Source organism: Aspergillus udagawae (genome assembly GCF_001078395.1).
Source record: "Aspergillus udagawae IFM 46973 DNA, scaffold_7, whole genome shotgun sequence".
NCBI lineage: Eukaryota > Fungi > Ascomycota > Eurotiomycetes > Eurotiales > Aspergillaceae > Aspergillus > Aspergillus udagawae.
This window is the reverse complement of record NW_025091270.1, coordinates 563,749-575,966: the sequence shown is the minus strand read 5'-3', so window position 1 is coordinate 575,966 and position 12,218 is coordinate 563,749. Positions and strand designations below refer to the sequence as shown.

At 48.2% G+C, this 12,218-nt stretch overlaps 3 protein-coding genes across 3 annotated transcripts; 1 reads left to right on the top strand and 2 right to left on the bottom strand.

Moving 5' to 3' along the window:
* Positions 1-2,902: 2,902 nt before the first annotated feature.
* On the top strand, positions 2,903-4,759 carry Aud_008879 (HET domain-containing protein; the record flags this gene model as incomplete). The annotated part of the gene is made up of 1 exon (XM_043293744.1): positions 2,903-4,759. One exon carries the CDS (start codon positions 2,903-2,905, stop codon positions 4,757-4,759), a length of 1,857 nt encoding a protein of 618 aa, XP_043149679.1.
* A 451-nt stretch (positions 4,760-5,210) lies between these two features.
* On the bottom strand, positions 5,211-6,388 carry Aud_008878 (BNR/Asp-box repeat domain protein; the record flags this gene model as incomplete). Its single annotated transcript, XM_043293743.1, has 2 exons — positions 5,211-5,898; positions 5,949-6,388. 2 exons carry the CDS (start codon positions 6,386-6,388, stop codon positions 5,211-5,213), a joined length of 1,128 nt encoding a protein of 375 aa, XP_043149678.1.
* Positions 6,389-7,116: 728 nt separating this feature from the next.
* On the bottom strand, positions 7,117-9,017 carry Aud_008877 (GMC family oxidoreductase; the record flags this gene model as incomplete). Its single annotated transcript, XM_043293742.1, has 3 exons — positions 7,117-7,334; positions 7,396-8,613; positions 8,675-9,017. The coding sequence occupies 3 exons, from the start codon at positions 9,015-9,017 to the stop codon at positions 7,117-7,119; spliced, it is 1,779 nt and encodes a 592-aa protein (XP_043149677.1).
* Positions 9,018-12,218: the final 3,201 nt, after the last annotated feature.

Below are 12,218 nucleotides of genomic sequence, written 5' to 3'. Positions count from 1 at the left end.
ATGCCGCAGCACGGTCAAAGTCGGAAGATCAGAAAGCGGATCGTTTGATTACCTGGGTCCAGAGACCAAAAGAACAGTCAGCACACTTTTGACGCCAAAACCCTGCAGCGAAAGCTTGGATAGACCAGGAAACTACAGTTTCTCGCACAAAATGCTGCTACGGCAAGCCCAGACCTCGCCGATGTGGCAAACTCAGAAGTTGTGTGAGTGGTGAGGGTCTCTAGCATTTGTAGTCCCTACGAACTGCGATTTTCTTATTACGAATGGAAGGAATAAAGCGCAGCTATCTGGGAATATCGCTATAGATGCTTGTACAGGTAATATGTGCTCTAGGATTCTAACCGAACCGGCAGTGTTCGTAATGGTATATGGATGAGACGTCATATGGATAGTTGGCATTCGATATTGCTCAGTGAATATTATATTAAAATGCTTTTGAGATGCAAATCTGGTGATGACGGTTAACAAAATCGACCTTGAAGTGTTGGGCTGATTGGAGCGGCAGCGGACGGAACGACGGAAAGTATACACTTCCGTCCGCAATATTATCCCTACTTTAAGGAAACGAGAAACCTAGGAAACGAGAAACCTTCAAGTCATTATTCTGCGAGGCGTTATTCTGCTCTTTGCTGAGGTTTGTACTAGAGTTTCTGGGACTGATCTCGGGAGCAGAGAGATTTGCGTCATACGTCAATACCCTTCCGATTTCAGGGCAGAATCACCAGCCGGTGTAGTCGGCCCAATGTCTGTTGGCAGGCAGCAATATCACATAGACAGGCGCGCCGAGCATCAGTAACGCCCATACGTATTCGTGCATTCGATTAATGTCTGCTTTGAAGAAGTTAATTGTGCTCATGCTCAAGCATACTTTCGCTAAGGGGCTAACCGAGACTGTCATTATAATCATACATTGCTGGAAAGAGCAAGGATACTTAGGCGGAGTAGATTAGATCTGCCCCTGTGTGCCTGAGGCTGTTTAAGCATACTGAGGGCATTCAGTAGAAGAAGGCAGTCTTGCGCTCGTCCTTGGGATACACAGTCTGGCATACCTGGTCGGATGTCCCAGCGTTTATACGTCTGATCTTATCAGACGGGTCATCAATACACAGGCATACATCCCCGCCCTCTTGTCTAGCACCTCCGACCTCGTATGTGTTCAAATCACATGCTTAAATCCGTCCGGGACATAGACACCCAGGTATTCCTCGAGGACGGGCTTCAGACCTTACTGGCCGTATGACTTACAATATTAGTAAGGCGTGGGGATAATTCCCCTTGTAAGGAAGTTGAACTACAGGTTATGAAAGGAGGCTTGGCAGGTGTTAAATTTGCTAAGGTAGTAACGTTCATGGATCACTAGTAATTTATATGGCCAATTGAAAATCAACGAAGGTGTGGTTCTTCTAAACGAATGACTATCTAGCTACTATTTATCCCTTTCGATAGTGGTGGAATTTGAAGCTATTCGAACGATCGAAATGCTACTGAATATTCTGCCAAAGGTGGCAGTGCTGCGCCAACTCGTTGTCTTCCTAATCGGGCAAGCGGTCATATAATTTAATAGAAGTATATCCACGTGACTCGGCAAGCCTCTGCCGCTCTCTGACCACTTTCTCCAGACGCTCTTTGTCAATTTCTGAAAACATGGTCATGTGACGTCACGTGCAGTTGCGAGCTCGGGTGCCGGTAGACAATTTAGTAAAGATTGAATGAGATAGGAACCGAAAAACTTCATTTTCAACAACAGGGCTCTCAGCCTATTTAACAGCAGCCGGATCGGTGGCCTAGCGTGCGATTTGCTTGGTAAAGGTGTCCTTCCTCACCACTCGCGAACCCTCATCACCACCTCTCATCACCACTCACGAGCCATCTTCCAGAGTGGTGAGGAGCAATAAAGTCCTCACCCACATCACCAGCACCCACACTAAAATCGTAAGGTCGCTTTTTCAGGGGAGGAAGGCTTTTTAAGAATTTAGCGCGTTCAATATGTGGCTTAAGTACGGCTGAGCGGACGGGAAGCCCTGTTTTCCACACCCTATGGTCGTATGTGCTTGTTTATTTGGGCTGGAGGAATATAGTTCAATGAATTGGAAATACATAGGCTTCGTACTTCACTCCAACATGGATGGTACCATGGACGGCGGCATCAACGTCCGGTGCGTTCGATGAAACCAGTAGAAAAACGCGTCTCCGATATCAGAATTCTGACATTCTGTCACACCCATCCTAACAAGCCATAGTTATGTAGAGAAAATGGAAGCAGAAAGAAGCGAATGTAATGGGAAACCGAAGACGGAAGAAGCACACCACAGATACAAAGTCCCCAAATCCTCAATTTTCGTTCGGTATCATTCATCAAGGGTGTGATGGGTTGCTAGCATTTTTGCAAGCGCGGTTTCTGTCTTGGCGTATGGTTGATTGTCATGTTTGGGACAGTTGCATCTGTAGTTCCTGGTCTTGCGATCAAATTCCATAATGCATCTCTGCATGGTGCTCTTGCTCTCTATCCCCAAGTAAAGATCAATCTAGCACAGAACATGTCTTTATTTTCTGGAATAACTATAGACTATGTGTACCGAAGGTTTAAACTTCTTTGTCTTGCTGAGATGTAAGCGCTCATGCGACTTATACTTGCCACGCTAGCAACTGAATAATATGGGAACGTATGGGAGTGGCCCTCAGCACTAAATCCACGCTAGACCATCTGGCGGCACTTGTATGGTTCTGCAGCCCAGCCTTTGGGTATAAGCTGACTATGGGGCTTCACAGCCCTTTAAGCCACAAGGTCAAAGCGCTCGGACAGCCAACAATGTTAAACATGTCTACATCTCCATCTCAAACATCTTCACATCTCACCGGATCGTACTTAGACCTGCATATATTAGAAGGCCTGTCTGCTCCAATGGATCATCCTTCGGACTCCTTTTCCTACTCTCCTCTCAATCCCGAGAATGCAGAAATTCGCCTTCTCACTATCCTACCCGACAAAATTGGAAAGGACCCAGTGAGATGCACTTTGCAAACCGTGTCACTGAACAACCCACCCCAATTCGAGGCTCTCTCATATGTGTGGGGAAATGTTGTTGAAAAGGTGGAAATCTTAGTGGACGACATCCCATTTCAGGTCACAACGAACCTTGAGGCAGCGCTGAAATGCCTTCGATATTCCCGGAAGAAGCGCCTCATCTGGATTGACTTCATCTGCATCGATCAAAACAACGTCAAAGAAAAGAACACCCAGCTCCCTCTCATGGGCCGTATCTACAAGGAGGCGACCTCTGTCGTTGCATGGCTCGGACCAATAAATCCCAACATGGAACAGACAATGTCGATGATTAAGCGAAGAGAAAGCAGCCTGGCGGGAATCCTCCAGGACGTACGGCAGATTACGCGGCCGTGGAGCCAGAAGAACCGGCGCGACACGATTGGATCTATTCTAGACGCTGTCCAGGGCTTTCTGGACATCGTTTCGGCGCCGTACTGGGGACGCATATGGACCTTCCAGGAGTACTATCTACCCGAGAAGCTCCCCGTGTGCATGGTCGGCAACATCCCCTTCACCCTCCCCTCGCTAGTCGATTTGGGTCTACAATTTCCGGGGGTTCTGGCTCCGTTCATAGAGAACCTCGACAAGGTGGCTCCGCGCGCGGGCGATGCAGCCGACATCGAAAACCACCGGAAGCTCCAGAGCCGCCTGAAGGAAGTGCAGACGCGCCTCGCGCAGTCAAATCCTATGCAGGACTTTGCGCACGATATCGCAGCCAGCCGCAAAGGTCTGTCGTCCTTTGCGGATGTGCTCGATCTGACCGCCCAGCGCCAATGCTACAATCCCCTCGACCGCTTCTACGCGCTGTACTCGATGGTTGACGGCGTCCAGAAGAAGTACCCCGTCGATTACGAATATACCGCGGACGAGGTGGCGCTCCAAGTCACGCTCTGGATTTTGGTCTACGAGGGGGTAGATTTCGTGTTCAACATGTTTCATTTCTATAACGGGCCCCATGGGAATATCCTGGGTAGCCCCAGCCCGTCGTGGGTGCCGAACTATCGGGATTCGACGTCTAGAAGCAGGTTTAGATATAAGGAGATTGACAAGTCTCTCCAGGACTGGGAGCAGAAAGATTATATGACGAACCTGTCCTTGCTTCCGGGCAAGTACGTGCTACGGTTCTGGGCCAGAAGGGTGGGCAGGACTCGAATCGTTTTCAACTTCCCGGAAGAGACTGTGGAAATTGCCCGGAGGATTCTGGATGCAGTTAGAGAGCCGGCCTCCGAATGGGGCAATGGCGTAGACGAAGCGAACATGGCGGAACGCTTAATCTGGGCTTTTCTTGCGCATGGCGAGATGCAACAGACGTTCGCAATCGACGATATCCTCAACGCGCTGGAACAACTCACCAGTTCTTCTGAAGACTTTTCCGACTCTACCCAGTCATCAAAACTTGTGAAACAGCTCCTGCGAGATCTGTCATCCCTCGCAGGAAGGACGGTCTTTCAGCTGACGGATTGTCCAACGGGCGGGTTCGGCATTGGCATTGGGCACATTCAGGAAGGAGATCTACTGATTCTTTCGGGCAAAATGATGAATCCTGTTGCCTTGCGGGACTCGGGCTTTCGCAATACCGACGAAGATGTGGTACATTATCGTATGGTTGGAAACGTTTTCGTCGAGGGCATCGGGGAAGCCCAGAAAGAACATCCTACTCCGTTGCTTGCTGAGGTTAAGGGAGGGGAGTTTGAGGAGTTTCTGATTTTGTAGTGGTAATGGTTGTAGCGTGTGATATGAGAGAAAATGATCATGCGTTGAACCATCAATATATAACCTTTATACCAGGCTCCCTAGAGTGGAAAAAGATGCCCTGGTTGCCAAGTCCAGTTTTATAGGTTATGGATTTGATCAGCATTCCTGAGACGGCAGTTGACCCAGGTTGATTGCCGAGAAGGAAGGACTAAAGGAGCCTTAAGATGCGATTTTGTTTGGTAATTGTTTTATATCCCTGTTACCCCGCCGGAGTCATCGTGGCTATTAACAACGTGCGGGTAAATTCCCCTGCTGCATGAGTAACAGCAACGCTACCAACGTCTGCATGCTTGAAAACATCTAGATGTGGCTTTCTTCAGCCTATTTAGAGATTCCTTGAAGAACCATTCTCCATTTTGGTTCCATTGTGATTGTAAGGGAGAGCTGTGTGGAGAAGGGAGCATACAGCCTAAAAGTGATCGGAATGCCTGGGAACAATCCACTCTCCTGCCGTAACGATAGTACTGTTTTCACCAAACATACCCCCGTTGAAGAACAATATCACACTCGGGTCCGGCATGACCGTTAATGCTCTAGTATACGCCACGCCCTTACCGGTAGGCACCTTGATCCAGGCGTGGGGGCTACCGTTTTCCCTGTTGATAAAGACTTCAGAGTAGGTGCCGTCACTCATGACGATGGTACCGTGCGGCCCACCAACAGGCGTCCAGACGGTGTACGGGCATGCGGCCGGGATCGTCCCATCTCTGGACTTGAGAAGGTAAGGCGTGGCCTCGTCGAACTTGAGCGGGTTGTCGGCGATACGGTAGTGGACTGCATACGGGACTTCGGGGGCGTTGGCCAACTCATACGAGAGGAGGTATTTTCCGTTTCCGATCCGAGCAACCGTCGTCATGCCGGGACGCAGGGTGTAGTTCGCATAGGCTGCGTCGTTGACGACGGGGCCCCAGTGGATGAGGTCTCGCGTCGACTGATGGGCGAGTTTCTGGCCGTGGAGAGGATCCCGTTGGTCGGAGTAGTAGACCGTCAACTTGTCTTCGTACATGGATATGAAGGGCTCCCACACCGGGGTTGCGCCGTTGGTCGTGTTTGGTGGGCCGCCAGTCGCGACGACGGAGACGAATTTCCAGGAGAACCTTCGATGTCATGAGCAAGTCTTTCTCTCGAATGATTTGGAGTGGCTCACCCTCTATCCAGACTGGCATAGACCTCAATGTTTGTTGATGAGAAATCGTGCGGGATAGCGTTGCCCGAGGCGAGGATGGTCCCGCGAGGGTACTCGCCTACCTGCCGTGGGAGCTCAAAGAGAAATGGTTGCCAGATAGAACCACCGACATAGCCTCCGTTGTTGGAGAAGTGGACTTTTGAATAGTTAGACCACGTTTGACCGCCGTCTTTTGACCGGTATATGGGGAGGTATGTCCCATCTGGCGGGAAAAACGACCAGGTCGATAGCAGAACGGGGTGTGTCTTGTTGTGGTCTAGTAGAAGGGTGCGGCCGTACGAGGTGCTGTGGGAAGCCCAGTTGGATGGCGGCGCAAATACGGTAACATTGTCGAAGATTGCCTCTGCTGTGGTCGTAAAGGCTAGGAGAGAGATGAAGGTTGTGATCGAGGGAGCTTTCATTTTCAGATGGCCGAGACTGCAGACGCTTAAGATGGAGCTCTGAATGGCACTATACGTATGGTTGGAAAGGACGAAGACATGCGGACTATATAGGCGACGACGGTTAAATCGTACTACATGGTATTCTGAAGTCCCATTTAGCCGTATATCGACGGGGAGGAGATCCCGGGTGGGAATGTAGATCGGCGCAATCTGAACTATAGAAGAATCTCTTAGCCTAAAGTCTTGTCTGACAGCGGCTTCGGATTAATATATCTTCTCGGCTGTAGCTTGACCTTTTTAAATGAATTTTTGTCGATCACTACACAGGTCAGGAACAGTGACACTGACATTCCATTGCATGGTTGCTTCGGCTTGGGAGCCTGTCCGATAGTCTATAGATCAGCATCAGATAGGCACGCACATAAGAAAGAGGTCCGTTATGCCCAAGGATTTCATTCTGCAATATCAGATTAGTAACTGTATACAGTACCAAGTGTCTATCTACACCTTCGACCGAAGACAGTTTACCATGCAGTAACAGGTCAGTTTGGTGGTTAACCCAAAATAGTATATGAGGCATTTGTATGGCACAATGCATGAAGTTTATTATTTTACATGACTATAATAGATTCTTGAAATGTGAACAAGGCGGACTCAATTGTACTAGATTCTTTCATTTAGGAGCGAAAGGTACCTTCTAAGTACCCACCCATCGATAGTAACACAACATCCCCTTTGAGATCTGTCTAACGACGAGCAGCGTCTTCCTTGATGAAATCCGCTGCCCGTTCGGCCACAGCGTATAGGGTGCTCACTAAATGGCCGCAGACTTGGAATGGAAGCACCGACGCATCTACAACTCTGACATTCGTAGTGCCGTACACACTCAGGCGCTCGTTCACGACGCCGCCAATTTTACGAGGCATCATGGCAGCAGTGCCAACGGGATGGAAGTTAGAACGATCTAGGCCGTTTGTTAGGATTCTGTACCCGCATACTATTCCGGAAATGCCTCGGAAACTTACAGTTGTGATCAAAGACCCATTCTTTCCAGCTCTGCTCAGAAGCGTTCCGAGGAAGGACACCATAGCCAGGGGTGGACTCCTTGACGATGCTGCTGAGAGGGTAGGTCTCGAACGCGCGGCGAATATACTTTGCAACGGCGACGTAGCTTTTCGCGTCCCAGTCGAGCATGAAATAATTGGGGTTGATGACAGGGAATTGGAGCGGGTCTGAGGAACCAATGTGAACACTTCCACGAGCGAAGGGAAGAAGGGCCCAGAACTCCACAGACACTGACTTCGCGCCGCCCGGGTAGCTCAGGACTTCTGCGATTGGAACCCTGCCCTTGAAAATAAGATCATACTGGACCTCGAAGAGACGCTCAAGATCGGAAGCCTTCATAATGTTTCCATTGGCCTTCGCTGTGTCGGCTGCGTATTGCTTCAGATTGGCACGAATCTGTTCGGCGACCGACGCTGCTTCATGACCGAAGACATCATAGACATCGGGGTAGGAGACTGTCTTGCTTCCGGAGATGGAAATGTTGCTCGAAGCAGCCATATGGCTGTTCACCTGGTCCTGAAGGTTCTCGCCGACAGTAGGAAGGTCAACTTTAACGGGGATGTTGAGCTTTTCAAGAACGCTAGGGTTGCCAATTCCGGAAAGTTCAAGGATAGCCGGGGACTTCAAGGCACCCGCAGAGACAATGACTTCCTTCTGGACGCCAATAACTCTGACGGTACCGTTCCTGGATGTGATTTCAACACCGCTGGCAGTGACGTGGCCATCATGGGCTTCATTCTCCCATATAATCCGGTTGGCAAAAGTGTTGAGCAGGACGTGCAAGTTAGGCCGGGACCGGTAGGGCCAGTAGTATGCACGAGCGGCATCTTCACGAACATACTCCTCAAGATTCACGGTGGAGGGGAACATGTTGAAGCCGCGCATCTTTCCGCCATTAACATCCTCAGTCCATGGAAGTCCCATGCCCTGGAAGGTACGGTTGAGATAGGTGGTCAGGTTGTTGGACTCGATGTTAGTGAAGGCAACGTCAAGGGGACCGCCCTGGCCGTGGGATCCAGGGTGATACGACGCTCCAAGAGAGGCCTGAGATTTGGTTGGGATGGTGAAGTTCTCGCTCTTGCGATAGTAAGGGAACAAATTCTTCCACGTCCATCCGGAGTTCCCAATGGTTTCCCAGGAGTCAATTTGGACATCCTCAGCGCGCGTATAAGCCATGCCTGTGGATAAGAGACAATTTGTTAGTTACATCAGGTGAAACTTACGGACTGTTATACAAACCATTTATAGTGCTAGTCCCACCAAGGGCCTTCCCGGCACGAAGCACCTGACTGAGGTTACCTCCATATGGCTGATTGACGGACTGGTATTGCCAGTCAATGTCTGTACCAAATGCAAGCCCGTAACCATCCACGGTTGTGACATTGGGATTGTTCTGGACCGAGCCACCGGCCTCAAGAATGAGCACATTCACGCTGGGATCCTCCGATAGACGATTTGCGACAGCCAAACCACTGGTACCACCTCCTATGACGATATAGTCATACTTTGGAGACGTGGAATTGGACAAAGGTGCAGCCACTGCAAGGGACAGGGCGCTGAGGAATGAGAATTTTCCCAACATGGTTTGTACAGGTGATGAAATGACCCCTAAAAATCCGATAGAACTGCGTGGTAGTGCGCCTTCATATATGTTTCACGGTCCCTCCATACCCTCGACAGCGCAGGGATCAGTTGCGTAATCATTTGTCAGCGGATCCCTCATTTAAAAAGGGATCCCTGTCCCACAGTAATGGTTGGAAACGCACCCTAAGTTTAAATTACCTCGAGGGTCCAACTGGATGGACGGGTCACCCGCTGCCTGCATTCCCCTGCTGTCGCTGCTGTCTTCGTGCGTATGACACCATGTGGCGACATTTGTCGGTAAATTGTATGTAGCACCGCCCTTCTCCATATGATATTGCCAGAATTCTGCATCTAGAGTCCCTACGGAGCCGTATCGACATGAGACTCTACTAAAACGGGAGAAGTTTCCACACCCGCGGATTCACCGGGAAAGGGTCCACTTCTTCCTTCGGATGGACTCTCGGCATGCCGATCAGGGCTTTCATTCGTAGATTGTCCGGAGTCTGGCCGTGATTACAGAAATCTTACTCACGGACGATTAGATTATTCAGCAACGGTGAGACCTGTGAGTGGAAACGTTCCAGCGATTTCCCGCGTGTTCCTCCTGTAAACTTTTCTCGGAGCGGCTGAGCAGTGGGACAATACTGATCACACGGAGAGTCTCGCCAACGTTCTTCTTCAGTTTCACTATTTCTGGGATAGACTAACGAAGACTACCTGTTGATCCCAATTTTCAAACGTTGATTGATTAGATCAATAGACCAGCGCTGCCGAGATAAGTATTTCCGGGATAGACTAATGAAGATCACCTGTTGATCCCAATTTTCAAACGTTGATTGATTAGATCAACAGACCAGCGCTGGCGAGATAAGGTATTGAATACGCCGAGGAACAGGGAGTTATATGACGTCCCTTAAGATTCAGGAATGTTTCGAAGTAGTCTTCCTACGGTGAGTAAGGTGGGTATTATCGCCTGAACGCGGCAGCTGGGTGATGCCATCAAAATTTTCGGCGTATGGTATTCAAAAGTCGTTTGTCTGGCTGGGACGATTCAGGCAGTGCAGCGTAGGGGGTTGAAGGAGGGCTGAAGGTCCGAGTAGCAAGGCGCTAAACCCAACAGAAAAGAGGAAGACTTTACATTATCAGATGTAGAATAAGCACAAATCTCACACAATGAAAAGTATACTTATTAGTAGTCAGTTTATCATTATCTTCGACAAAAATATATTAGTATAGTCTGCTACTCTTTTTAGAAATAATTACTAAATCAACAAAGATAAGACACTGGGAATTTAAGTCAAGCCGTCTGAAGTGTGATTAAGGAATGGTAATAAAGGTCTTAGTTATGCCTAGCAAATCAATGACCCTTCTTTGGAAATCTTCTTCAAGAAACACCTATCTAAATACTTAGTTGGTGTATATATGATGTTGTCCTGAGAAGTTAGGCTATCTTTCTGGGCTATTCTGCTGAAAAATGTCCAAGAGGTACGAAATACAATCATTTGCTAACAATCGATATTATACGACCGCACAAAGAAGGTGGCGTAAGATGACGGATGATCGACTAAGGTGAATGATGAAACTTGAGCAGTTTGTCCCAAACGACTATAGTGATATATCTATAGTACATTATACTTCCTGGCTTGTGATGAAATTAAGATATGATATTAATAGAATCATTAACAGACTGATGTGCTCTACAGGAGGACATAACAGTATATCCACTCTTAATCATCATGAAAGACGAGCTCCATTTCCCAAGGTCTTATCCTGCTCACGGTGTAGGCGTGATACATGATTTTGTGTAAGTCATGTAATTGTTTAGAAATTAGACAAACACCATGTAACCCACACGATCGTGATTCATGGCTGACTTGTTCTATCAAAGATGATAGAAAGGATGTCGGGCTTCGCCTAATTCTAAACAATTGCATGACGATAGTCAATGGCAAATTCTAGGCTATTAATGAATATTTTAGACTTTAGGCGGAATATAAAATCATTGTAGGTCCCTGCCCATCATTCGGTTCCATACTCATTGCGTGGGAGGCAAAAGCTTGACACTGACCTTCCCTGGTCTTATTAGGACCACGCGAAATCAAGAAAAGAGACGATGATGATACTTAAAAGAAAATAAAAATTCATACAACAGTCAGTATATGTCAGTCCTCAACCACCCCAGCATCTGTTACCTTGCTGCTTTGACGCCCACATTCGGGCGCTGGCTACCTACCTGCAATAGTGGTTTAATAGTAGGCATTAAGGATAGGTATTAAGGCGATGAATAGTATTTCTCCCGGAAACAGATCCGGAACAGCTTGAATTTTGGGTTTTCCCTGCTCTTAAAGCCAAAAGCACGTGGGAACAATCAGTAAAATTGACGACATACAATGGGGCTTGAATGTGGTTTAGTCCTCAGTTCACGTAGAATACATGTCATATAAATATATGCATCAAGTCCATCTCCTTGGAGTAGACATTTTATCATTGCTTCCTCCTAGCTCAATTGCGACCTATATTCGCTCGACCGCGTTGATCCGACACGTCACTGCCGAAGCCAGTTTGCCGAGCAGCTGAAGTGTTGGAAACCCAGAGAGAGGCGGAAAAGTCAACCCAAAACATGAAAAGCAAAACAAATAGAGCCTTAAGCGATGCTGCATCCTTGGGTTGGGTTCTCCTATATTTCCGCTGTATTCATGAATCAACTAATGATATAAACGGCCTGCTATAATACATCATCAGATGGTCGCGTGTATGCATATGCCCATTCACGAAGCTTAACCGTTGAAGAGGGCTCCGGAAGAAGGACGAGGAGGATCGGGAAGCTTCAGCCATTAAGCAGATATGGGACTGGATGCATCCCTCATTAAAGCGTTAGCCGCGCTTGTCACGGAGTTCATGGTAGGTTGATAAGCTCAGTCTGTTTCCCCTAGCTAGTTACGGACGACCATCGACTGCAACTTCAACGAATTGCCCTTAACCACAATGGAGCGCCCGGGGAGCAAACATCACGCAAAATGCACCTAAAAAGTGGGTTAAAAATTATTCTACCTGATTCCTCGAACACATGACACCCGAATTTGCTCAAGACCATCTTAGGGCCTCGAGATCTTTGAACAACGGCCCTCTTTTTATTGGGTCACAACCTGAACTTAGCTGGGTGCGATAATCAGACCATTTCCGAATAACACTAGATTTC